Source organism: Stegostoma tigrinum, chromosome 11 (genome assembly GCF_030684315.1).
Source record: "Stegostoma tigrinum isolate sSteTig4 chromosome 11, sSteTig4.hap1, whole genome shotgun sequence".
NCBI lineage: Eukaryota > Metazoa > Chordata > Chondrichthyes > Orectolobiformes > Stegostomatidae > Stegostoma > Stegostoma tigrinum.
In genome coordinates, this window is record NC_081364.1 from 29,472,040 (window position 1) to 29,498,931 (window position 26,892).

Below are 26,892 nucleotides of genomic sequence, written 5' to 3' on the forward strand. Positions count from 1 at the left end.
AAGTGCCCAAGAGCACTGTGAAATCAGAAGATTGGGAAGGCTACAAAAACAAACGGAGGATAACAAAGAGAGCAATAAGGAAGGAGAGGATCAAATATGAAGTTAGACTAGCTAGTAAATATTAGAAATGATAGCAAAAGCTTCTTTCAATACATAAGAAACAAACGAGAGGCAAAAGTAGACATTGAGCTGCTCCAAATTGATGCTGGAAGGCTAGTGATGGGAGATAAGGAAATAGCTGAAGAGTTTAATAAGTACTTTGCGTCAGTCTTCACAGTGGAAGACATGAGTAGTATCCCAACAATTAAGGAGAGTCAGGGGGCAGAGTTGAGTATGGTAGGCATTACGAAAGAGAAATTGCTAGAAAAGCTAAAAGGTCTAAAAATGGATCAATCTCCTGGCCCCGATGGGCTACATCCTAGAGTTCTGAGGGAGATGGCTGAGGAAATAGCGGAGGCTTTGGTCGTGATCTTGCAAAAGTCACTGGAGTCAGGGAAAGTCCCAGATGATTGGAAAATTGCTGTTGTAACCCCCTTGTTTAAGAAAGGATCAAGACAAAAGATGGAAAATTATAGGCTGATTAGCCTAACCTCGGTTGTTGGTAAAACTCTAGAATCCGTTGTGAAGGATGAGATTTCTAAATTCTTGGAAGTGCAGGGTCAGGTTAGAACAAGTCAGCATGGATTTAGTAAGGGGAAGTCGTGCCTGACAAACCTGTTAGAATTCTTTGAAGAGGTAACAAGTCGGTTAGACCAGGGAAACCCAATGGATGTTATCTATCTAGACTTCCAAAAGTCCTTTGATAAGGTGCCTCATGGGAGGCTGCTGAGTAAGGTGAGGGCCCATGGTGTTCGAGGTGAGCTACTGGCTTGGATTGAGGATTGGCTGTCTGACAGAAGGCAGAGAGTTGGGAGAAAATGTTCTTTTTCGGAATGGCAACCGGTGACAAGTGGTGTCCCACAAGGTTCAGTATTGGGGCCGCAGCTGTTCACTTTGTGTATTAATGATCTGGATGAAGGAACTGGGGGCATTCTGGTGAAGTTTGCCAATGATACGAACATAGGTGGACAGTCAGGTAGTACAGAGGAGCTGGACAGGCTGCAGAAAGATTTAGACAGTTTAGGAGAGTGGTCCAGGAAATGGCTGATGAAATTCAATGTGAGCAAATGCGAGGTTTTGCACTTTGGAAAAAAGAATACAGGCATGGACTATTTTCTAAATGGTGAGAAAATTCATAAAGCAGATGTACAAAGGGATCTGGGAGTGTTGGTCCAGGATTCTCTAAAGACTAACTTGCAGGTTGAGTCCGTGATTAAGAAGGCGAATGTAATGTTGTTGTTTATCTCAGGAGGGTTGGAATATAAAAGCAGTGATGTGATTCTGAGACTTTATAAAGCTCTAGTTAGGCCCCATTTAGAATACTGTGTCCAATTTTGGACTCCACATCTCAGGAAGGACATACTGGCGCTGGAGAGTGTCCAACGGAGATTCACAAGGATGATCCCTGGAATGGTAGGTTTAACGTAGGATGAACAGCTGAGGATCCTGAGATTGTATTCATTCGAATTTAGAAGGTTGAGGTGAGATCTAATAGAAACTTAGAAGATAATATACGGCTTAGAAAGGGTGGACGCTGGGAAGTTGTTTCCGTTAGGCAGGGAGACTAGGAGCCGTGGGCACAGCCTTAGAATTAGAAGGGGTAAATTTAAAACAGAAATGAGGAGACATTTCTTCAGCCGGAGAGTGGTGGGCCTGTGGAATTCATTGCCACGGAGCACAGTGGAGGCTGAGACGTTAAATGTCTTCAAGGCAGAGATTGATACATTCTTGATCTCACAAGGAATCAAGGGCTACAGGGAGAGTGCGGGTAAGTGGAGTTGAAATGCCCATCAGCCATGATTAAATGGCAGAGTGCACGCGATGGGCCGAATGGCCTTACTCCCACTCCTATGTCTTATGACCTTATGGTCTTATGGAATGCTGGTATGGCAGATGGTGGAGTTTGAAGTCAATAAAAATATCTAGAATTAAGAATGTAATGATGACCATGAATCCATTGTTGATTGCCAGGGGAAAAACCCAGCTCGTTCACTAATGTCTTTCAGGGAAAGAAACTGCCATCCTTAGCTAATCTGGATTACATGTGACTCCAGACCCACAGCAATGTAGTTGACTTTGAACTGACGTCTGGACAATTAGGGATGAGAAATAAATGATAGTTCAGCTAACGAAGCCCTCATCCAATGAATGAATTTTTAAAAAGTCTTTTTTAGGACTCAGAGGCTTGTTAGCCTGCAGGTCTATGATTTTGCTTGGTACTATTTCCCTCAAGATTGTAATTTCACTAAATTCCTCTTCCCCTTTCCTTTCCTGATTTACTGCAATTACTGGAGTACCTTCAGTATCCTCTTTCGTGAAGCGGAAGCAAAATCTTTGTTCGTGTAATCTGCCATTTCCTATTTATTTAATATTATCTCCCCATTCTCACAGTCTCAAGGATTGACACTCATTTTACATCCTCTTTTCTTTTTTAAATACCTTTATTGCTTTTGCCATCCATTTTTACATTCACTACTAACTTATTTCCATACTCTAATTTCTTCCCCCGATTAACAGTTTAGCTATTCTGTTATTCCTTATGTCCGGGCAAATCATCTGGAATGCCTTTAATTTTTGGATAGTTAAATGCTTTTTCCTTGGGCATGATGCTTTCTGTGAGTCCTTAGTTAACAAAGGTTGGTGGAACCTCCTTTTAGATTGTTATCCTGATGGTAATTATTCTGCATTTTCTGAAATGTTTCTTTAAAGGTCTGCCACTATGTGTCTATTGATCTACCCTCTACGCTCGTATGCCAATTCATTTCAGCTGGCTTAGCTTCCATACCTGCGTAGTTTTCCTTATTTAGTTTTAAAATGCTAGTCGTAAATTCAGTCATCTCCTTATCAAACTGAATGTGAAATGCAATCATGTTGTGATCGCACTACTTTGTAGACTTTGTTTTAAGGTCATTAAATTAATTTAATCACATTGTACGATGCTGGTTCTAAAATGGCTTGTTTTCTGGTATTTGTAGAACCTGCCTTTGTAGGAAACTATTTCTTTAAACATTCTTTAAACTCCTGATTTACTACTTTCATGACCTAACTGGGAATAGTGTGCTGATGATCATGTCCAACAAGTTTTCACGAAATATGTAAATATATAAAGGTCCTCATCAGACCACCAAAATTCAACTAGACCAGCTAACTGCAACCCAGGTTAAAAGCAAGCCACACTGAGTTTCTTCACTAACAATAAATATAATTCTATTTATTGTACTTATTTAACTTTAGCAAGAACTGTGAAAAGAAATTATTTCTAATTTATGAAACTTTAACTCTATCCTTTCAAAACCCCAAACACATACACATTCAATCAGGATGAAGACAGCAAAAAACAAGATGATTTAACACGTACTATGAGTGGAAAAGAATATTGACTGAGTAAACAAAACTCCCATGATCATGTGTCCATACCACAAAGTGTAAAGTCCTATATCTCTGACATGTATTTTGATTTTTGCAATGTTGAGACACTTTTTTGAATCTTGGTTGAAAGCTGAATTTGTTTCTTCGGAAGAAACTTTGTTCCAAATATGTCTGGGATTTTCTGTCTTTCTCCTCATGAAGACGAAGTGACAATGCTGTCAGTAGACTGGATGTTTCCACTCCTACTCTGCATTTACTGTATTCTAACACCCTGAAGCTCAGCTAATCAGAGCTTGAATAAAAACAAAAAATGCTTGAGAACTTCAACAGGTCTGGCAGCATCTGTGGAGAAAGAAATGTAGTTAACATTTAGACCAGTATAGAAGATAGGAGCAGGATTATGGCACTCAGTCCATTGAGCTTGCGATGCCAGCCAATCTGATCATGGATAGTCTATAGCAATGTAACTCCTTCCTGAAAACATTAAAAACTTTGGTCTCAACTACTTTCTGTAGCAAATAATTCCGCAGGGTCACTGCTTTCTGGGTGAAGCAGTTTTTCTTCATCTCATTCCTAAATAGCCAATCACATATTATTGATCTGCGACCACTGGTTCAGGAATATTCTTTCGTGCACTTACCCTGTCAAGTCCTGTGAGAATTTTATAGCGTTCTGTAAGACTCTCATTCTTCTAAATTCCAGGAAACATTGTCCTAACTGAGCCAACCTCTCTTCATATGTCAGTACAGTCATACTAGGAATCAGTCTTAGTTTCAATGACCAAATTGATTCCTTAAAGTTCTGTTCTTATTTCCATAATGCAACATTGTAAGTCACAGTTCGATAATATGGAACACTGGATTAAAGTCATGCATGACTACTGCCAACCCTTTATCACAAGCACCCAATATCTTGTATACTTTGTCTTACATTGTGGTTACTGGTAGAAAGCCTGTAGACTACTCTCTCTAGTGCCTTCTTATCCCTACTATTCCTTATCTCCGCTGAAGCTGATTCTGCATCCTGATTTCCTGAACCAATGTCATCTCTAATTATTGCCAAGTCAACTCCTTGACCAACAATGCAACCTTCATGCCTTTGCCTACCTTCCTGTACATCTTGAATATCTCATATTCCATAATATTCAGGATTCAATCCTTGTCATCTTGCACCCACACTGCAATGACTTTAAGATCATATTTATTTACTTCAATATGCACTATCAGTTTGTCTACCTGATGAATTCTACACGCATTCTAATACAGAAACTTTAATTTTGTCTTTTTATTAACTTTGTAGCATTCTAGTCTCTAGTATTGGTGTATTCCTAGTTTTTTTTTGTTGCTGTATTTTCTTGCTGTTATGGAGTCATGGTGTCATTGAGTTGGAGAGTCATATAGCATAGAAACAGACCTTTCGATCCAACCAGTCCATGCTGACCATAATCCCAAACTGAACCAGTCTCATCTGCTTGCACTTTGCCGATATCACTCCAAACATTTCTTATTCATGTATTTACCCAAATGTCTTTTAAAGATTAGATTAGATTAGATTCCCTACAGTGTGGAAACAGGCCCTTTGGCCCACCAAGTCCACACCGCCCCTTGAAGCATCCCACCCAGACCTATCCCCCGATAAACCCACACACCCCTGAACACTATGGGCATTTTAGCACGGCCGATCCACTTAACCTGCATATCTTTGGACTGTGGGAGGAAACCGGAGCACCTGGAGGAAACCCACGCAGACATGGGGAGAATGCGCCAACTCCGCCCAGACAGTCGCCCGAGGTTGGAATCGAACCCGGGTCCCTGGCGCTGTGAGGCTGCAGTGCTAACCACTGAACCACCGTACCGCCCTTTTCCTGGATCACCATTTCCTCTGGATGTTCATTCCACACATGAGCTGCTCTCTGTATTTAAAAAAAAATGCCCCTCATGTCTTCTTTAAATCTTTCTCTGTTCACCTTATAGATATGCCCTCTAGTCTTGAAATTTCTCACCCTAGGGAAAAGACACCTGCCATTCAACTTATCTGTACCCCTCATGACCTTATAAACCGCTATAAGGTCACTCATCAGCCTCCTAAGTTCCAGTGGAAAAATGCCCCAGCCTGCCCAGCCACTCTTTAGAACTCAAATCCTCCAATCCCAGCAACGTCCCAGTTCTGATTTGCTCTGATGAAGGGTCTAGGCCCGAAACGTCAGCTTTTGTGCTCCTGAGATGCTGCTTGGCCTGCTGTGTTCATCCAGCCTCACATTTTATTATCTTAACATCCCAGTAAATCTGTTCTGAACCCTGACCAGCTTAATCATATCTTTCCTATAACAGAGTGACCAGAATTACACACTTCACAAACTTGAAAGAATTATGTACCTGAATCCCTTGCTGCCTCAGTCCTACAACACTATTCAAAGCTCGCCAAAATGCAATACGTCACATTTATCCAAATAAAATTCCATTTACCACTCCTCAGCTCATTGACCCAACTGATCATGATGTCTTTGTAATCTTAGATAACTTTCTTCACTGTCCACTATGCCACCAAATTTTGGTGTCATAGGCAAACGTAAGTACTAGGCACTGCAGAAATTCACCAAAGATCTTCAAACAGCATCTTCCAAAGGCATGGCTACTTCCATTTTGAAACAAAAAGGCAGAAGATACATGAGAATACCACCACATCCAAGTTCCTCACCATCATGACTTGGAAACTCATGGATTTCCCTCCCTTACAGCATGTGGCAATTCAAGAAGGCAGCTCACCACCACCTTGTCAAGGGCAACTTGGGGCAAGCAATCAATGCTGTCCAGCCAGTGATGCCCACGTTCTATGAGTGAATTTTTAAAAAAAAGTGTCTGACCCTTATTTCTCATTTTACTATTTTCCTGTTTTACTTTGTCTCCAATCTTTGATACACCACATGTTTCCATATTGGATTCTCTGCTCCCATTATTTAGCCAAAAACCTTCTCTACTTCCCTGGTTATACTTTTCATAGCGATAAATCCTGTATTCTGTTCTGTCTGTATTCAGACCAGGGAGCTGAGCTAATCATTATGCTCCCTTTCACCTTCCATGCTTCTATAGGCATTGCAAGTAATTGGTCCATGATTAATTGGAGCATTATAGCTGTCTTTTCCTGCACTGTTCCCCATAATCATCTCTGGCCTTATTCATTCAGGAGTCTCTGTGTTAATTTTGCTATTATCAAGTATTGATGTTGAGGATTGTTTTTTAGGCCAGCCATCCCATCAAGCAATTCTGTTTCCTTGTCAAACTATTAAATCATAGGATGATTCATTCAGTTGTATCATTCTCGTAGTTTGTTTCCAGTGAAATTACCTTAAGCAATCCTTAGTTTAATGCACCTTAACAATATTTGTTTAATCCTTCACCTACTTCAAGGTGATTTTGTGTGTGTGTGTGCATATTTATATAAAGTAGGCTTATAAATAATTTCTAATAAGCCAGAAGTAATTCCTGTTCATTGGAACAATGAACTTCAGAATCAACAAACTTGAGGTTTTCCAAAATGTATGATGATCTCCTAACTCAGTGTAGTTCGAGGCATTGTTGAAGAACAGAGTCTGAACAAAATAATCACAAGCATAATGCATTTCATTTTGAATTTTACCATGTACAAAGCAAAGATAATTTCATACCATCTTTCTGTACTAGTTTAGAGCTGAACTGCTAAGAGATCTGGACAGATTACATTTGACTGAGTCTGTGCTGGATATGAGAAAGTTAATAGCTTGTTCAGAGTCTGAACACAAACACTTAAATGACCTATACATAGCTGCAGCGCAAACACCATCTGTATGAAGTGGTCAGCAAATTCTGGTTGTTAATGCTGCTGAACTATCGTTTTTGTCCTTTTTAAAAATTCATGCTGTGAGACAGATCACAATTCCATTGTACTATTACAGCTAATTGAAAAGTTTTTTTATAACCATATATTAACACTGGGCATTGATTTGTTTTATGTTCGTTTATAATCTAAGTGTTTCAAATTTGTTAAATCACTTCATATTTGTACCTCGACTTGTTTGTCTTCAAATATTTTTCTGTGGGATGAGTCATATTCACACTGTCATAGGAATTTAGAGAACATTGCATCTGGGCTGGTCAAAAACAACCACCTAGCTATTCTAATCCCATTTTCCAGCACTTAGCCCAAAGCCTTGTATGCCTTGGCACTGCAACTATATGCATTTAAATATTAAATGCTATGGGGATTTCTGCCTGTACCTTACTTTACTGGCAATGAATCCCAGTTTCCCACCACCCGCTGGATGATAAAGCTTTTCCTCACATCTCCTCTAAACCTATTGCCCCTTAGTTATATCTCTGGTGCCCAGTGATTAATCCCACCATCAAGGGTGTCTATCCACCTATGCCGCTCATAATTTTGTACATCTCAGTCATGGCTTCTCTCAATCCCCACTAGTCTAAGGAAAACAATACTAGTCTGCCCAATCTCTTTTTATAAACTAACCCTGCAAGCCCAGGCAACATACTGGTTCTCCTTTGCACTGTCTCCAATGCCATCAAATCCCTCCTGTTATGTGAATTCCAGAAATACACATAATACTCTAAGCTGTGGCTTAACCAATATTTTATACTGTTCCAGCATAACCTTCCTGTGCTTATAATCTGTGCCCTTGCCAAATGAAGGGAAGTATCTCACATGCCTTCTTAACCACTTTATCTATCCTGCTATCTTATGAGATTGTTCTACATGCCCACCCAGGTCCCTCTGATCCTCAGTGCTTCCTAGTCAGTTCCTTGATCATGTATTCTTTGCTATGTTTATGCTGCCAAGTGGATCACCTCACATTTATCCCGATCAAATTCCACTTTCCAATAATCAGCCCACATGATCAGACCATACAAATGCTTTTGTAACCTAAGGCTATCCTCCTCACCTTTTACCACCCCACCAAATTTTGTATTGTCAATGAGTTTACTGATCAACCCTCCAACACTCGAGACTAAATCTTTATATAAACTACAAACAGCAAAGGCCCCAGTGCTGACCTGTATAGGATGTCATGACATAGACCTCCAGTTAGAAAAACATCCCTCAACCATCATCTTTTTTCTGACGAAGGGTCTAGGCCTGAAACGTCAGCTTTTATGCTCCTAAGATGCTGCTTGGGCTGCTGTGTTCATCCAGCCCCACACTTTGTTATCCTCAGCCATCATCCTTTGCTTTGTGCTACTCAGCCAATTGCAGATCTAATTTGCCAAATTCATTGGATCCAATGAGTTCTTTCCTTTGCTCCTATGTGGGAACTTATCAACAACCTTGCTGAAATCTGAGTCGAATACATCACAAGCATTACCATGATTTAACACTGGTCACTTCTTTGAAAAATTCAATCACATTAGTCACATAGGACCTTCCTGTAACAAACCATGCTGACTTTTCTTGATGAATCCCTGTCTCTTCGAATACAGATTAATTCTGTCCATCAAAATTGCTTTCACGAATTTCCAACACCACTGAGGTTAGGCTGTAGTTTCCTGGTTTATCTTTCATTTCTTTCTTGAATGACAGTACCACATTGGCTGTCCTCCAATCCTCTTGTACTTCTCCCATGGCCAGAGAGGAATTCAAAGTTTTTGCAAGCACTCCTGCTATTTCTTCCCTTGCCTGACTTAACAGCCTGGCATACATTTCTTCCAGGCCTGGATATTTATCTACTCTAAGCCTGCCAAACCACTCACAGCCTTCTCTCTGACTATGCTGATTTCTTGAATTGTTTCGCAGATCTTCTCCCTGATTTCTAAATCCATATTTTCCCTCTCATTAGTGAACACTGACATAAGGTATTAATTTAAAACCCCTACCTGCATCCTCTGGTTCCACACTTAGAACCTCAGAATCTTTGATATAAGGTATGGAAACAGACCCTTCAGTCCAACTTGTCCAGGCCAACCAGATATCCGAAATACATCCAGTCCCATTCGCCAGCATTTACCCCATATCTCTTGAAATTCTTTGTGTTCATATATCCATCCAGATGCCTTTCAATTGTTGTTATTGTTGCAGCCTTTACCAGTTCCTCTGGCAGCTTATTCCATACATGCACCACCTTCTGCATGAAAAAGTTGCCCCTTAGGTCTCCTTTAAATCTTTCTCCTTTCACCCCTTTCACATCAAACCTCTGTCCTCCAGTTTTGGTTGCCCCCATCCCAGGGAAAAGATGTTGTCTATTTACCCTGTCTATGCTCCACATGATTTTATAAACCCTCTATAAGGTCAACCCTCAACCTCCAACATCCCCAGGCACTACTCCTTATCTCCTTATCCTTCTACCCCTGATGTACCTGTAAATCACCTTAGCAGTTCGCTTTATTTTACCTACCATATATCCTTTGTCTGCTTTTAGGTCTCCTAATCTCCTTTTTAAAATTCTTTCTTGCACATACTGTACTCAAGTAGGGCCTCTGTTATTTTTTGTTCTCTGTATCTGCCATAAGCCTCCCTTTACCCCTTAATCAAATGCTGTATGTATCTTGAGAACAAAGGTTCACAGGATTTGATGGACCCATCCTTTTCCTTTATTGAAATATGTTTACCCTGTACTCTCCATATTTCCTATTTGAATGCATCTCACTGTTTGGAGACAGATTTACCTGAAAATATCTGCTTCCAGTCCATTCTGGCTTAATCATACTGATCTTCTCAAAATCAGTGATTTGTGAGTTTACAGTTTTAATTTTCATGCCCATTCTTATCCATTTCCATTATAATCTTGAACCTAACGAGTTACGATCATTGCTGCCTGACTGGTGCTTCAGAAACTTGCCTAGCTGTGATGCCTAAAATTAAAAGCAGGACCACCTGTCTCTTGTAGGTCCTGCTACATTTTGAAATTGTATTTTAACAATTACCCTTCCTCTAAACCTTTCATATGACGAATAATCAAAACAAATTATGCAGCATTTCAAAGCCCCTTAGCCATGAACTTTGGCATCCGGAAAACTAACATTTGACATGTTGGAACAAATTACTGCAGATGCTGAAATCTGCACTGAAAACAACAAATGCTGGGTGTCACAATGGGTCAGACAGCATCCATGGAGAGAGAGCAAGCTGTAGTTTTGAGTCTTGCATTTAGCACATGGGCCTGTCTATGTTATATTATTGTTTATATTAGACCAATTAATACCTGTTTTTAAAAGCCTATCCAGTGAAGAAATCTGGATAAGATCCTGAGGGCATGGGCCAAATCAGAAAGCCTGAAAGAGATAGGTACGACTGAGGCAGCAAGCAGAGTGTTAGGGTGCCTCAAAAAGGAAATACCTTAGCAAAGTGATAATGGGAACTGCAGATGCTGGAGAATCCAAGATAATAAAATGTGAGGCTGGATGAACACAGCAGGCCCAGCAGCACCACATGAGCACAAAAGCTGACGTTTCGGCCTAGACCCTTCTTCAGAGAGGGGGATGGGGTGAGGGTTCTGGAATAAATAGGGAGAGAGGGGGAGGCGGACCGAAGATGGAGAGAAAAGAAGATAGGTGGAGAGGAGAGTATAGGTGGGGAGGTAGGGAGGGGCTAGGTCAGTCCAGGGAAGACGGACAGGTCAAGGAGGTGGGATGAGGTTAGTCGGTTGGAAATGGAGGTGCGGCTTGGGGTGGGAGGAAGGGATGGGTGAGAGGAAGAACAGGTTAGGGAGGCAGAGACAGGTTGGACTGGTTTTGGGATGCAGTGGGTGGAGGGGAAGAGCTGGGCTGGTTGTGTGGCTCCTCCCACCCACCCTCCTGCAAAAATTTCATCCCCTATTCCCAATTCCTCCGCCACCGCCGCATCTGCTCCCACGATGAGGCATTCCACTCCCGCACATCCCAGGTGTCCAAGTTCTTCAAGGACCGCAACATCCCCCCCACAGTGGGCGAGAACGCCCTTCACCGCGTCTCCCGCATTTCCCGCAACACATCCCTCACACCCCGCCCCCGCCACAACCGCCCAAAGAGGATCCCCCTCGTTCTCACACACTACCCCACCGACTTCCGGATACAACGCATCATCCTCCGACACTTCCGCCATCTACAATCCGACCCCACCACCCAAGACATTTTTCCATCTCCCCACCCCTGTCTGCTTTCCGGAGAGACCACTCACTTCATGATTCCCTTGTTCGTTCCACACTGCCCTCCAACCCCACCACACCCAGCACCTTCCCCTGCAACCGCAGGAAATGCTACACTTGCCCTCACACCTCCTCCCTCACCCCTATCCCAGGCCCCAAGATGACTTTCCACATTAAGCAGAGGTTCACCTGCACATCTGCCAATGTGGTATACTGCATCGACAGTACCCGGTGTGGCTACCTCTACATTGGGGAAACCAAGCGGAGGCTTGGGGACCGCTTTGCAGAACACCTCCGCTCGGTTCGCAATAAACAACTGCACCTCCCAGTCGCAAACCATTTCCACTCCCCCTCCCATTCTTTAGATGACATGTCCATCATGGACCTCCTGCAGTGCCACAATGATGCCACCCGAAGGTTGCAGGAACAGCAACTCATATTCCGCTTGGGAACCCTGCAGCCCAATGGTATCAATGTGGACTTCACCAGCTTCAAAATCTCCCCTTGCCCCACCGCATCCCAAAACCAGCCCAGTTCGTCCCCTCCCCCCACTGCACCACACAACCAGCCCAGCTCTTCCCCTCCACCCACTGCATCCCAAAACCAGTCCAACCAGTCTCTGCCTCCCTAACCTGTTCTTCCTCTCACCCATCCCTTCCTCCCACCCCAAGCCGCACCTCCATTTCCTACCTACTAACCTCATCCCACCTCCTTGACCTGTCCGTCTTTCCTGGACTGACCTATCCCCTCCCTACCTCCCCACCTATACTCTCCTCTCCACCTATCTTCTTTTCTCTCCATCTTCGGTCCGCCTCCCCCTCTCTCCCTATTTATTCCAGAAACCTCACCCCATCCCCCTCTCTGATGAAGGGTCTAGGCCCGAAACGTCAGCTTTTGTGCTCCTGAGATGCTGCTTGGCCTGCTGTGTTCATCCAGCCTCACATTTTAATACCTTAGCAAAGCATCTGTTAAACTCACAACTGATGAGGTTTGAAGCCAGTGGGTCTTTGAGTGGCGGAGAATTGTTTCTGACAGTCATTTGGGCTGAAAATGAAGTCCTTCTTTTTGTGGCCTCATTATTGGGGCAGAGAGCTCCCAATAAGACATCATTCTGAACTTCTGCCTTGAGGCTGATCCCATGATTCTACTGCAGTGGGAAGCCCCAATGCTGGGAAAATTCCTGAATGATGCCCCTTGCCTCCCTTATTAGCCTTTTAATTGATGATTATTTGTTATCTGTTGTTACTTGAAGAGCAATCACGACCATGGATGGATCTCAGTCGTGAATACCAAGGCCCACCAATCTCATGCCCTCATTTATAGTTATTTTCTGATCAATCTGTTCAGGGACGATATTAGACACCTTCTTGAGCAGGTGGGACGTAAACATGGGTCTCTTGGCCTGAGTGGCAAGGACCCTTCATTTGTAAGTTTGTTTCAGGTTCCACCTTCCAATACTGAAAAATTCCACCACTGAAGTTCTGGCCCAAACTTGAAGGATTGAATGTCCTTATTTTGTGTTGCATGATTTTGAGGTTTGCTTGATTTTTATTTAAGTAGGAAGCTTTCAGAAATAATTCTGTTTCAGATTTAATGACCAAGTTGTTTCATAATTCACTGAAGCTCTGTCTATTCTTTTTACTAAACGTTTTTATTATACTTCTGTATAAATTGATTGCTCACCTTATAGTTGAACTTGATTATCTCTGCAGGAAAAAATGCATGATTCAGAATTATTTGATTGTCTCTGTGTACTTTTTAGTATAGGTATTTACTCCATTGGAAATTTGCATTCTTTAATGTAAGTTAATTGTAATTATGCATGTTCAATTTTAGGACAGCAATGTAGTATTTATCAATGATAATGCTTGGGGTATATTGGAATACAAGAAAACTGCACCACCACATCAACATGTTTCAATCTTGTATGTGTAAATGAAAATGTGGAGTTTATCCTTTTGATAAGTACTGGATTATAGTTTTCAAAACCAGGGTGAAAGGACCCAAGACAGAAGGGTAATTGGCTCGTACAGGGACAGTTGTTGAGATAGTCCATGAAGTAATGGCTCTTGAGAGTCAGTTTTGAAACTAGATCAGCAGAAGTGAAGAATTATATTCCAGCAAAATGGCTTCAGGGTAAGTTGCTCCATTTGGAACTCCACGCTGCTCACCAGTTCCCTTTCCTTTTCCTTTCTTTCTTCTTCTTGTCTCTCCTGTATCCTTGCTATAATAATTCTGTGCCCCCTTCCACCCTTTAAATGACCGAAGGAGTCAATAAGGAAAAGGAATCAAGTCATGATCATGAACTATGTGGCGGAAGCTGAACACGTAAGCTGTGTTCTGCAGTCACGGTGGACTGAATGTGGACCAGAGCGTCAACGGTGGCAAGAGTGGGCTAGTGAGACAGCAGCAGTTGACGGTGAGAGTGGGCCGATGAGGCAGCAGTGGCTGATGGCGAGATGGGCCAGTAAGGAAGCGACAGCGACCTACTGATTGGAGTGGGGCCTGCACCATTTTGGAGATGGGACTCGGGACTCTGAGATCCGGACATTTTTCTTCTTGCTTAGCTTTTGGCTCTGTTAAATCTTTCAAGTCTGGTTTTTGTAACCAAGTCGGAGCCAGTGAATGGGAACTTTGTGCACTTTTCGCTATATTTTTGTCTTCCTATACTGAGCACGTTTGACAAATAGATAAATCTAGATCTTGTGAAGTTGAATTAAATTTTTATGATCCACTGTGCCATTTACATTTTGGGGGAGCAGCTGTTAAATCTGTAAACTCTGATCAGAGATAATGGGAACTGCAGATGCTGGGTAATCCAAGATAACAAAATGTGGAGCTGGATGAACACAGCAGGCCAAGCAGCATCTTAGGAGCAGGAAAGCTGACGTTTCGGTCCTAGACCCTTCATCAGAAAAGGAGGATAGGGAGAGGGTTCTGAAATAGGGAGAGAGGGGGAGGCGGACCGAAGATGGATAGAGGAGAAGACAGGTGGAGAGGAGAGCATAGGTGGGAAGGTAGGGAGGGGATAGGTCAGTCTGGGGAGGACTGGGAGACAGTGTTTATTTTGAACGCTCTGATGGCTTCAGCTTGCACCTTATTTTTCAAGTTTGATGGTAGTGGATTTAAAAATGCTGACTGTATTTACCCTTCAAGAATGTTTATATGTCCTCCATCAATTTGTGATTCCAATACTGTGAATTACGGCCTTTGGCTTTTGGCAACTCTGTGTGATTCAGGCCCATCCTGCATCTCCTTTCAAACAAAATTTAGTCTGTCAAATGGGTTGGGACTTCAGCATGTGGGTTTCACCTGCCATTGTTAAAGGTCGGCAGTGCTCTCCTTCTTCTACTGAAATTTGGCCCTATGTCTGTATATGATGTTAAGATGGTAGGTAATTTTAATAATTAAAATAACAGCAATAAACTTCTACTGTAAGATAATTTTGCAAAGAGCATTACACAAGTGTTATAATCAAATTTAGGGAAGTGCCCGCAATAGATTTAGTCTCAACTAACTTAGAAGTATTCAGTTGGTTTTTGACCATACATGGAAGGAGCAGGCAATTGGTAGTGGGGTGAGAGATAATAGGAACTGCAGATGCTGGAGAATCCGAGATAGCAAAGTGTAGAGCTGGATGAACACAGCAGGCTAAGCAGCATCAGAGGAGCAGGAAAGCTGATGTTTCGGGCCTCGACCTGTCATCAAAAATGGGGGAGGGGGAGAGGGTTCTGAAATAAACAGGGAGAGAGGGGGAGGTGGATCCAAGATGTAGAGAGGAGAAGATAGGTAGAGAGGAGACAGACAAGTTAAAGGGGCGGGGATGGAGCCAGTTGAGGTGAGTTTAGGTGGAGAGGTGGGGAGGGGATAGGTCAGTCCGGAGAGGATGGTCAGGCCAAAGGGGCGGGATGAGGTTAGTAGGAAGGAAATGGGGGTGCGGCTTGAGATGGGAGGAGGGGGATAGGTGAGAAGAAGAACAGGTTAGGGAGGCAGAGACGAGCTGGTTGGTTTTGGGATGCAGTAGGGTAGGGGAGATTTTGAAGCTTGTGGAATCCACATTGATACCATTGGGCTGCAGGGTTCGCAAGCGTAATATGAGTTGCTGTTCCTGCAAACTACAGGTGGTATCATTGTGGCACTGCAGGAGGCCCAGGATGGACATGTTGTCTGAGGAATGGGAGGGGGAGTTGAAATGGTTTGCGACTGGGAGGTGCAGTTGTTTATTGCGAACCCAGCATAGGTGTTCTTCAAAGCAGTCCTCAAGCCTCCGCTTGATTTCCCCGATGTAGAGGCAGCCACGACGGGTACGTTGGATGCAGTATACTACATTGACAGATGTGCAGCTGAGCATCTGTTTGATTAGAAAGTCTTCTTTGGGCCTGGGATAGGGGTGAAGGGTGAGTTATGGGGGCAGGTGTAGCACTTCCTGCGGTTGCAGTGGAAAGTGCTGGGTGTGGTGGGGTTGGAGGGGTGTGTGGAGTGGACAAGGGAGTCACGGAGAGATTGGTCCCTCCAGAAAGCAGACAAGGGTGGGGAGGGAAAGATGTCTTTGGTGGTGGGGTTGGATTGCAGATGGCGGAAATGCCGGAGGATGATGCGTTGGATCCAGAGGTTGGTGGGGTGGTGCGTGAGGACGAGGGGGATTCTCTTTTGGTGGTTATTGTGGGGATGGGGTGCGAGGGATGAGTTGCAGGAAAATGCGGGAGACACAATCAAGGGTGTTCTTGACCACTGCGGGGGGAGGGAGGGGATGTTGCGGTCCTTGAAAAACGACATCTGAGATGTACAGGAGTGGAATGCCTCATCCTGGAAGCAGAAGTGGTGGAGGTGAAGGAATTGGGAATAGGGGATGGCATTTTTTGTAGGAAGGTGGGTGAGAGGAGGTGTATTCTAGGTAGCTGTGGGAGTCAGTAGGCTTGAAATGGACATCGGTTTCTAGGTGGTTGCCTGAGATGGAGACAGAGTTCCAGGAAGGTGAGGAATGTGTTAGAGATGGTCCAGGTGAACTTGAGGTTGGGGTGGAAGGTGTTGGTGAAGCGGATTAACTGTTCGAGCTCCTCATGGGAGCATCAGGTGGTGCCAATACAGTCATCAATGTAACAGAGGAAGAGGTGGGGTTTAGGGCCAACGTAGGTACGGAAGAGGGATTGTTCCACGTAACCTACAAAGAGGCTGGCATAGCTTGAGCCCATGCGGGTGCCCATGGCCACCCTCTTTGTCTGTAGGAAGTGGGAGGAATTAGAGGAGAAGTTGTTGAGGGTGAGGACGGGTTTGGCTGGGCAGATGATAGTGTCTGGAGGGGGACTGGTCGGGCCTGAGGGACAGGAAGAAGCAGAGGACCTTTAGGCCATCTGCATGGGGAATGCAGGTGTATAGGGACTGGACGCCAATGGTGAAAATGAGGTGTTGGGGACTAGGGAATTGGAAGTTCTGGAGGAGGTGGAAGGCGTGGGTGGTGTCACAGATGTAAGCAGGGAGTTCCTGGACCAAGGGGGAGAAAATGGAGTCCAGATACGTGGAGATGAGTTTGGTGGGGCAGAAGCAGGCGGAGATAATGGGTCGACCAGGGCAGGCGGGTTTGTGGATTTTGGGAAGGAGATAGAAGCAGGCGGTGTGGGTTTGGGGAACAATGAGGTTGGAGGCTGTGGGTGGGAAGTCACCTGAGGTGATAAGGTTGTGGATGGTTTGGGAGATGATGGCTAATAGTGGGGTGCCCATTTGTTTCTAGCGGGTGGGTTGGTTTATTTCACGGATGGGACATCATTGTTATGCTGACTTTGAGCCACATATTCCAAGTAGGTGACCATCTGTGGCTCAATGGTTCCACTCTGCTTAAATTAATATCTTATGTGGCTCAGTTGGTCACATCCTACCTCAGATCATAAAGTTCTGGATTCAAGCTTTTATGCCCTCAACACCCATCTCCAAATGCTTTATTTCAATCTGAAAAAGCAAGGCTCCCAACATCCCTGGGGAGCACCACTTGTCCAGTCTGAGAGAGCCCCTCTATACCTGTTTTCAGTGTTTAGCAACTTCTAATCCATGCATCTAAAGACCTATCATTCCCAAACATTTCTAATTTACCTACGATGTGGCACTGTATTAAATGCTTTCTGCAAGTTCAAATATACCAACACACAGCACTATCCTCATTCGGTGTCAGGATCACCTCGTCAAATAACTCAACTAAATTTGTCAGACATCATCAGACTTTGACAAAGCCATGTTGACTTTCTAGTAAACGTATTTTTCTCTGTGTATACTTATCCTGTATTGTGGCATTTCATCTGTTTTCCCATTGATGACAAGCTGACGGGTCGGTAGTTTGCTGGGTTATCTTTTGCCCATTTCTTAAATTTGCAGTCCTCCAGTCGGCTGGGATTAATGCTGTATTCACAAAGGCCTAGAAAATTTATGTTAATGGCTCTGTGATTTGCTCCCCTACCTCTATCAGTAATCTAAGATGCATCTCATCTGTGCCTGGCACATTCTCAACCTGAATTGTTACCTGAGATAATGGGAACTGCAGATGCTGGAGATTCCAAGATAATAAAATGTGAGGCTGGATGAACACAGCAGGCCAAGCAGCATCTCAGGAGCACAAAAGCCTCTCTGATGAAGGGTCTAGGCCCGAAACGTCAGCTTTTGTGCTCCTGAGATGCTGCTTGGCCTGCTGTGTTCATCCAGCCTCACATTTTATTATCCTGAATTGTTACCTGTCTTTTTAGCACCTCTTTATCTATCACTATACTGCTCAGTTGCTCAACACCCACATCTTTAAGTGGGCTGTTGTCGCCATCTTTTAATTTGGGAAAAACAGAAGCAAAGTCTTCATTTAGTACTTGTGGTGTACCCTTTGCTTAAGTGAGCAGTTTACCCTGCTTATTCCTAATGGGCCCCGATTGACCTTTCACTAATATTTTACTATTTGTTTTAGTGCAACCTGGCATCTTTCCCTCAAGCTTCTTTGTAGTCTTCCCTATTCCAGCCTTAGCTTCTCTCATACATTTTTGACACTCTTTCTTTTGCTATTATAATTCTGGTATGCATCATGTGCCTCGTTTTACTTCTTATTTTATCATAAATATCCTCAGCCACCCAGGGTGCTCTAGCTTTGCACACCCCATATTTATTTCTCATGGATATGTAGCTAGCTTGCATCCTTTTCACCTCTCTATTGAAAGTTTCCAAATTTCCATTGACTGTTTTATCTTTGTGATAACATTCTCCAATCCATTTCCGTATTGCATTTTTTCTGTTTTAAATGTCCTAAGCTGTTCAAAAGAAAGTCAATGTAAGCTCGAGGAACCTTTTCGTGACTCTACACATTACAGCCTCCTTGACTAACCATTGCATTCAACAATTTAAGATTATAATCGTTCTTATCTTTTGTTTCTGGTTTCTCTTATGTATTTTCATTAACTTTTTGGTTTTGAAATGGCATTGATTTTTTTGATTTACCTTTATCACCTTTGTCTATATTTAGGACCATGTTTTGTTTTCCTTACTTAGAACATAGAACAAAGAACAGTATAGCACAGTACAGGCCCTTTGGCCCATGATGTTGTGCTGAACTTTTAACCTAATCCTGAGGTCTACCTAACCTCCTGTACCTACCTGTACTATCATCCATATGCCCATCTAATAGTTGCTTAAATGCTCATCATGAGGCTGATTCCACTACCCTCTCCAGCAATTCATTTCATGCCCTGACAACTCTGAGTAAATAACCTACCTCTGACGTTTCCCCTACTTCTACCTCCACTCACTTTAAAACTATGCCCCCTCATGGTAACTACCTCCACCCGAGGAAAAAGTCTCTGGATGTCTACTGTGTCTATACCTCTGATCATTTTGTACCCCTCTATCAAGTCACCTCTCATCCTTCGTTGATCTGAAGAGAAAAGCCTTAGTGCTCTCAACCTTTCCTCGTAAGACCTTCCCTCCATTCCAGGCAACATCCTCGTAAATGTGTGCACCTTTTTCAACATTTCCAAATCTTTCCAGTCATGAGGTGACCAGAACTGGACACAATACTGCAGAGATAGCAGGAACTGCAGATGCTGGAGAACCTGAGATAACAAGGTGCGAGCTGGATGAACTCAGCCTTCCTGCTCCTCTGATGCTGCTTGGCCTGCAGTGTTCATCCAGCTCTGCACCTTGTTATCTCAATACTGCAGATGTGGCTGAACCAGGGTTTTGTATAGCTGGAGCATAACTTCACGGCTGTTGAACTCAATCCCTCTTTTAATGAAAGCTAACATACCATATACCTTCTTAACAACGCTATCCACCTGAGTGGCTGCTTTCAGGGAACTGTGGACATGAATCCCAAGATCCCTCTGATCCCCCACACTGCCAAGAATCTTTCCGTCAACCCTCTATTCTGCTTTCAAATTTGTCCTATCAACATGAATCACCTCTCACTTTTCAGGGTTAAATTCCATCTGCCACTTCTCAGCCCAGCTCTGCATCCTATCAATGTCCCTTTGTAATCTGGAACAGCCCTCTGCAGTGTACATAACGCGACCCACCTTCATATCGTCCGCAAACTTACTAATTCGCCCTTCCACTCCTTCATCCAAATCATTTACAAAAATCACAAATAGCAGAGGACCCAGAACAGATCCTTGAGGTACACCACTAGCAACTGAGCACCATGTTGAATATTTTCTGTATTCTGTTGAATATTGTCTTCTAAGGTCAGCCAATTCTGAATCCAGTTTGCCACATTTCCCCCTATCCTGTGCCTCCTTACTTTCTGCATGAGCCTACCATGGGGAACCTTGTCAAATGCCTTACTTAAATCCACGTATGCCACATCCACTGCTCTTCCTTCATCCACATGTTTGGTCACCTCTTCAAAGATTGCAATAAGATTTGTGAGGCATGATCTACTCCTCACAAATCCATGCTGTCTAATGCGAATCAAACTGTCCCTATCCAAGTGATCATAAATCCTATCTCTCAGAAGACTTCCCAATAATTTACCCACCACTGAAGTAAGACTAACTGGCCTGTAATTTCCGGGGCTATCCTTAAGCCTTTTTTTGAGCAAGGGAGTGACGTTTCCCGCTCTCCAGTCTTCCGACATTATACCTGTGGACAGTGAGGATGAAAAGATCATCGCCAAAGGCCCTGTGATCTCATCCTTCACTTCCCATAGAATCCTTGGATAAATACAGTCAGGCACAGGGGACTTATCTGCCTTCATCTTCCTCAAAATTCCTAGTACATCTTCCTTACTAACATTGACTTTCTGTAGCGTGCCAGCCTGTTTCACACTGCCCTCCTCTCCAACTAGGTCCCTCTCAGTTGCAAATAGTGAAGAAAAGTATTCATTAAGGACCTTTCCTATCTCTTTAGGCTCCTTGCACAAATTCGCTTTACAATCCTGGATAGGCCCTACCCTTTATAACAAAGTGTGAAGCTGGATAAACACAGCAGGCCAAGCAGCATCTCAGGAGCACAAAAGCTGACATTTGGGGCCTAGACCCTTCATCAGAGAGCTCTGATGAAGGGTCTAGGCCCGAAACGTCAGCTTTTGTGCTCCTGAGATGCTGCTTGGCCTGCTGTGTTTATCCAGCTTCACACTTTGTTAAATTGGATTCTCCAGCATCTGCAGTTCCCATTATCTCTGATCTCGGCCCTACCCTTTCTCTGGTCATTCTGTTATTCCTCACATTCGTGTAAAAAGCCCTGGAGTTTTCCCTTAATTTTTACTTTACTTGTCTTATTACGAATCACTTTTGCATTTTGCAATCTTCTGTTTTTTCTGTTAATCTCTCCTGCCTTCCAATCTCGCACAGGCCTTACATTTTATTCTCCCCCTCCCTCTTTCCTTGCCTCTCCTTGCTGAAAACCTTTTTCCAGTTCTGATAAATGTTCGTTGAAGTGTGGAGTGAATGCCGCCGCTGTGAGACCCCCTTGAGTTCTTCCAGCATTTTCTCTTTTTTATTTTAGAACTCAGACCTTGATGTATTTTGCTTTCCATTATCCTAACGTTGAAATGCAGGGCTGGCATTCTTAAGATAGGATAACTTTAGATATTCATTAATTTCACACACCTACACATTTCTTAGTGCTGAAATCTTGTCACCTGCAGCACTGCCACAACAGGGTTAGTTACAAATGCATGGAACCTGTTGGTAGTAATATAATGATTTTATTCAACATTTTAGTTGGAACTGGTAGCGTCCAAGTGAAATTGCTGTGTTTAAAACATCTTAAAATTAACAACACAACAGATATTAATACAAATGTTACCCTGTCAGTAATATTTAATAATGCATTCTTTAGGTTTTTAAGTTGTCTTTCCTTTCACCCAATAGAGAGCATGTTTTTTTCTGTTCCTTTAAAAACTCCCTTTTCAGTTCTGGGGAAGGGTTACTGGACTCGAGACATTAGCTAGACTTCTCTCTACAGATGCTATCAGACCTGTTGAACTTATCCAGCAACTTCTGTTTCTGTATCTACAATCATCATTTGTTTCTCCCTCATTTCAAAGCTAAGGCAAGGGCAGGGACGGAATTTAAGGACGACGATGATGCTTCTGACCCAGGCAGAGTGACCCCACCCCTGACCTGGGTACAAGGTCTCCTTTGAGCCTTAGGCCCTCATTACTGGGCCCTTATGTATCGCCAACTGCATACCAAAGTACTAATGTTCAGTGGATTACCTGTGAATATTGCTCCATCTAGTGGTACATCACATGCATAAAACAGTCCTTCTGCACCGAATATGGACGCTAATTAAAGAATAAATAAAAATATGAATCTACGGAGCAGTGGCAGGCATTTTTGGATTGTCACTTTACTCCTACCTTTCTTATTAGTACTGAGTTCCTTTTTTCCTGCTGGCATTTTCAGCATGAAATCTGCAAGTCATCATTCATTTATCATCATTCATATGCATTGATGCTGTATTGAGCCTTCGGTGGTATGTGTAAAAGTGCTATGAGTCAATGAAGTTTCTTGTAAGCTTGACACTGATGCATTTTTATATTGAAGACATTGGAATATTAAAATTACGATAGAGACTCGATATTTTATGTCAGGATACTTTGCATTTATTACTACAGTGAAATAATTGGCTTTAAATATGTCTTTTATTTTTGAAAAGATATTTTAGTTAAAAGTTTATACTGCTTTGTTGTTTCATGCTTGACAAATGTATTCAGGGACTATTTTCTCAGTTTATTATTTGAATCTATCCATGTGCAAGAAAATGTATATCCAGTGCTCCCAGGCTTGCACTTTTCACGTTTTATGCTTTAGAATGGTTGAATGCATTTTCAATGAAAATGAAACGTTCAACATACAATAAAAATATAGTAATGGTGTACCATTCTATATCGAAATGAATAAAGGAAGTGGCAGAAATGTACTAATTCTATGCCTATACTTATAATTTTGTCTCAGCTTGTTTAGTGTTGTTTTGGAACAACTAACCAAAGCAGAAAATGTGGATGGACATGCAACTTCCACTGGCAAACATTCAGGTGGTTTTGATGTCAAAGCCCTTAGAGCCTTTCGTGTATTGAGACCTCTAAGACTTGTATCTGGAGTACCTAGTAAGTTTCTCTGTGGTTTCAAAGCACAATGTTTGTTTTTTTTAAGTTGACTTGATCCTCTCTCTTTCTCTAACTTATGCCGTGCAACCTTCTGCAAACTCTGCATTATTCCAACTCTGACTTTACGTCCACATGATTCTTTTTATGGCAAATGTATTCAACTGTGTAGTCCTTAAATTCTGGAATACTTCCCCACCCCACCCCACCCCACCCCACCCCAACCCCCAATCCACAAAAACTCATTGCACCTTTACTCTTTGCTCCTCTTCTGAGAAACTTCAGAAATCTATATCTGTCTAAGGTTTTTGCTCACCTATTATAATATGTCTAGATGTGACTCACTGACAGTTTGTATCTGATAATGTATTATGAATGATTTACTGTTCTTCAGGTACTATATAAATACTTGTTTACCAAATTTTAATTTATACAGGAATTTGAATGTTGTTATTTGTTTACATCATTCTTGAATCTTAATTGACCTCTGAGATAGCTGAGCAAGTTGTTCAGCTTGAAGGCTGTTAGGGAGGGGCAACAAACGCTGGACTTGCCAGTGATGTCCACATTCTATGAAAAAGTATTTTAAAAAATGTTGAGTGTATTGAAGCACTCACTTTCAGGGGCTCTTGTACTGTGGAGATACCTGGTTTTGGGGAAGGGAATGATGTCAGATTGGATGAGGCTTGGAAGTTCAGGGAAATGGGTTAGGAGAATTGGTGTGAAGGTCAGATCAGGAATGAGGAGGAAGTAAGAGATAAGTGTTGACTTGGGTTTCAATTTTATACTTGTCCAGTTAGAGCAGGTTTTAATTTCTCTAACAAAAACCAAAAGAACTGTGGATGTTGTAAATCAGGAACAAAAATTTGCTGGAAAAGCCCAGCAGGTCTGGCAGCATCTGTGAAGGCAAAAAACAGAGTTAACATTTCAGGTCCAGTGACCCTTCAAATTAATTCCTTAACTGATTATTTCCTCTAATATTACCTTGCTCGCCAATCCGGCAAGTGAGTTGGAACTCTCTGAACTCTGGTCTTCTAACCTTAGATTTTTAGAAATGTTCTAAATACAGGGAAATTACCCGTTGGAAATATAAATTTCTTGGACAATTTCTGGGTTGTTGATCTGTCAGGACGTCTCAAAGAGGTCCCATTATGCATCTTCCTGTATGCGTTGCTGTAAGAGTCACCTTCCAACTCGAAGGTCTGGGCCATATAAACAATTAAGTTCCCCTTAGTTATTTTAGAATAAGCTTTAATTGTTATCTTACATCTAACTAAGTTCTCTCTGTTATGTAAAGGCTTACAGGTTGTCTTGAATTCCATCATCAAAGCCATGGTTCCTCTTCTACATATTGCTCTACTGGTATTGTTCGTGATTATCATTTATGCTATCATAGGACTGGAACTATTTATTGGAAAAATGCACAAAACATGTTACTTCGGCAACACAAGTAAGAAACTATTAATTCTTTTCTCAGTCTTGTGAATTTGATTGGCATATTTAATTTCATAGAAAGCGTTACATTAGGTTACAAGACTTCCACTGAATGCTGACCTTGGTTAAAAAGCCTTTGACATAGTCTGCATGCCTTTTTTTTTAAAAAAAAGGCCTTTTATTTTGTGGATTTACTTGGTATTACTGGATTAGACATTATAGCTGGATGTGAGTTTGCTCGCTGAGCTGGAAGGTTAGTTTTCAGACATTTTGTCACTTTTTTTATTTGAAAAAAATATACTTTATTCACAGAATGTACAAAAATTAAAACATTTGTACACCTACCCAGTCATGCAAGCCGCTCCGGGTTACCCAGGGGGTACGTACACCAACTAAAGGAAAAAACAAAACAAAGAAAAAAAAAACAAAGCCAAGAAAATACCCCGGTACTCGTCTCCTGGCACAGTCCCCGTTGGCCCCCTGACCAGTTGGGGAAGGCACCAGCTGGGCCCAGTTACCAGATAGGGCCCTTGTTTCTATTCTGGACGAGGGGTTTCATACGGTGGTCTTTCCCCACCATGCCTTGGCAGCGGCTGCCCCAAGCTTTACCACGTCCCTCAGCATGTAGTCCTGGACCTTGGAGTGCGCCAGTCTGCAACACTCGGTCGGGGTCAGTTCTTCAGCTGGCAGACCAGCAAGTTGCAGGCAGACCAAAGAACATCTTTCACCGCATTGATGGTCCTCCAGGCGCAGTTGATGTTGGTCTCGGTGTGCGTCCGGGAAACAACCCGAAGAGCACAGAGTCCTGTATCATGGAGCTGCTTGGGACGAACCTCGACAAATACCACTGCATCCCCCTCCAGACCTCCTGCGCATAGGCACACTCCAGAAGGAGGTGATAGGCCTTGAGGGCAGCGTGCGGTGGCGCAGAGATTCCGGGTGTGCATAAAAGGATCTCACTGGCAGAGCCCCTCTCACTGCCAGCCAAGCAATGTCCTTGTGCTTGTTCGAAAGTTCTGGCGATGAGGCATTCTGCCAAATGACTTTGGCAGTCTGCGTGGGGAACTACACGACAGGATCCACCCTTTCCTTTTCCCGAAGGGTCTTGCGAATACTACGTGCTGACCACTGCCTGACGGCCTTGTGGTCAAAGGCACTTGCTTTCAAAAATTTCTCCACGAAGGACAGGTGGTACGGGACGGTCCAACTACTCGGAGCGTTCCGCGGCAACGAGGCCAGGCCCATCCTTCGCAACACCGGGACAGGTAGATCCTCAGTAAGTAGTGACACTTGGTGTTTGCGTACTGAGGATCTACGCACAGCTTGATGCAGCCGCAGACAAAGGTAGCCATCAGGGCGAGGGTGGCGTTTGGTACGTCCTTTCCCCCATTTTCCAGGTCTTTGTACATGGTGTCCCTGCGGACCCGGTCCATCCTTGACCGCCAAATGAAGTGGAAGATGGCCCGGGTGATCGCAGCGGCGCAGGTCCAGGGAATAGGCCAGGCCTGCGCCACATACAACAGTACCGAAAGCCCCTCGCACCTGACAACCAGGTTCTTACCCGCCCTGGAGAGGGACCGAAGCGTCCATCTGCCCAATTTCTGTGATAATGGGAACTGCAGATGCTGGAGAATCCAAGATAATAAAATGTGAGGCTGGATGAACACAGCAGGCCCAGCAGCATCTCAGGAGCACAAAAGCTGATATTTTGGGCCTAGACCCTTCATCAGAGATCTGATGAAGGGTCTAGGCCCGAAACGTCAGCTTTTGTGCTCCTGAGATGCTGCTTGGCCTGCTGTGTTCATCCAGCCCTCACATTTTATTATATTGCCCAGTTTCTGCTTCAGTTTGGTGATACTCTCCTCCCAAGTCTAAGTGCCCGCTCCAGCTCCACTGAACCAAACACCCAGCACCTTCAGGTAGTCTGTCCTGACAGTGAAGGGGATGAAGGAGTAGTCGTCCCAGTTCTCGAAGAACATGGCCTCGCTCTTACCCCTATTGACTTTGGCACCCGAGGCCAGTTCAAACTGGCCACAGATGTCCAACAGCCTACTCACTGACCGACGATTGGTGCAGAAAGACGGCGACATCGTCCATGTACAGGGAGGTCTTGACCTGAAGTGCCTGGGCTAGTCACGCTCTTCAGGCTCACGTCCTTCCTGATGGATGTGGCGAAGGGCTCCACACAGCACACAAACAAGGCAGGAGAGAGCGGGCAGCCTTGCCTGACTCCAGAACTGATGGGAAAACTGTCCGATTCTCACCCGTTGATCAAGACTGCTCTAACGATGTTGGTGTAGAGCAGCCAGATCCAATT

At 43.4% G+C, this 26,892-nt stretch overlaps 1 protein-coding gene across 3 annotated transcripts in view; it reads left to right on the plus strand.

The window, feature by feature from the left end:
• The window catches only part of LOC125460565 (voltage-dependent L-type calcium channel subunit alpha-1D-like), a 556,326-nt gene that overhangs the window by 194,472 nt on the left and 334,962 nt on the right, over positions 1-26,892 (plus strand). For all 3 annotated transcript variants that reach the window (XM_059649877.1, XM_059649878.1, XM_059649879.1), the window contains exons 5-6: positions 22,993-23,144; positions 24,439-24,591. In XM_059649877.1, coding sequence (XP_059505860.1) covers positions 22,993-23,144; positions 24,439-24,591 — 305 coding nt within the window. The remainder of the gene's footprint in view (positions 1-22,992; positions 23,145-24,438; positions 24,592-26,892) is intronic.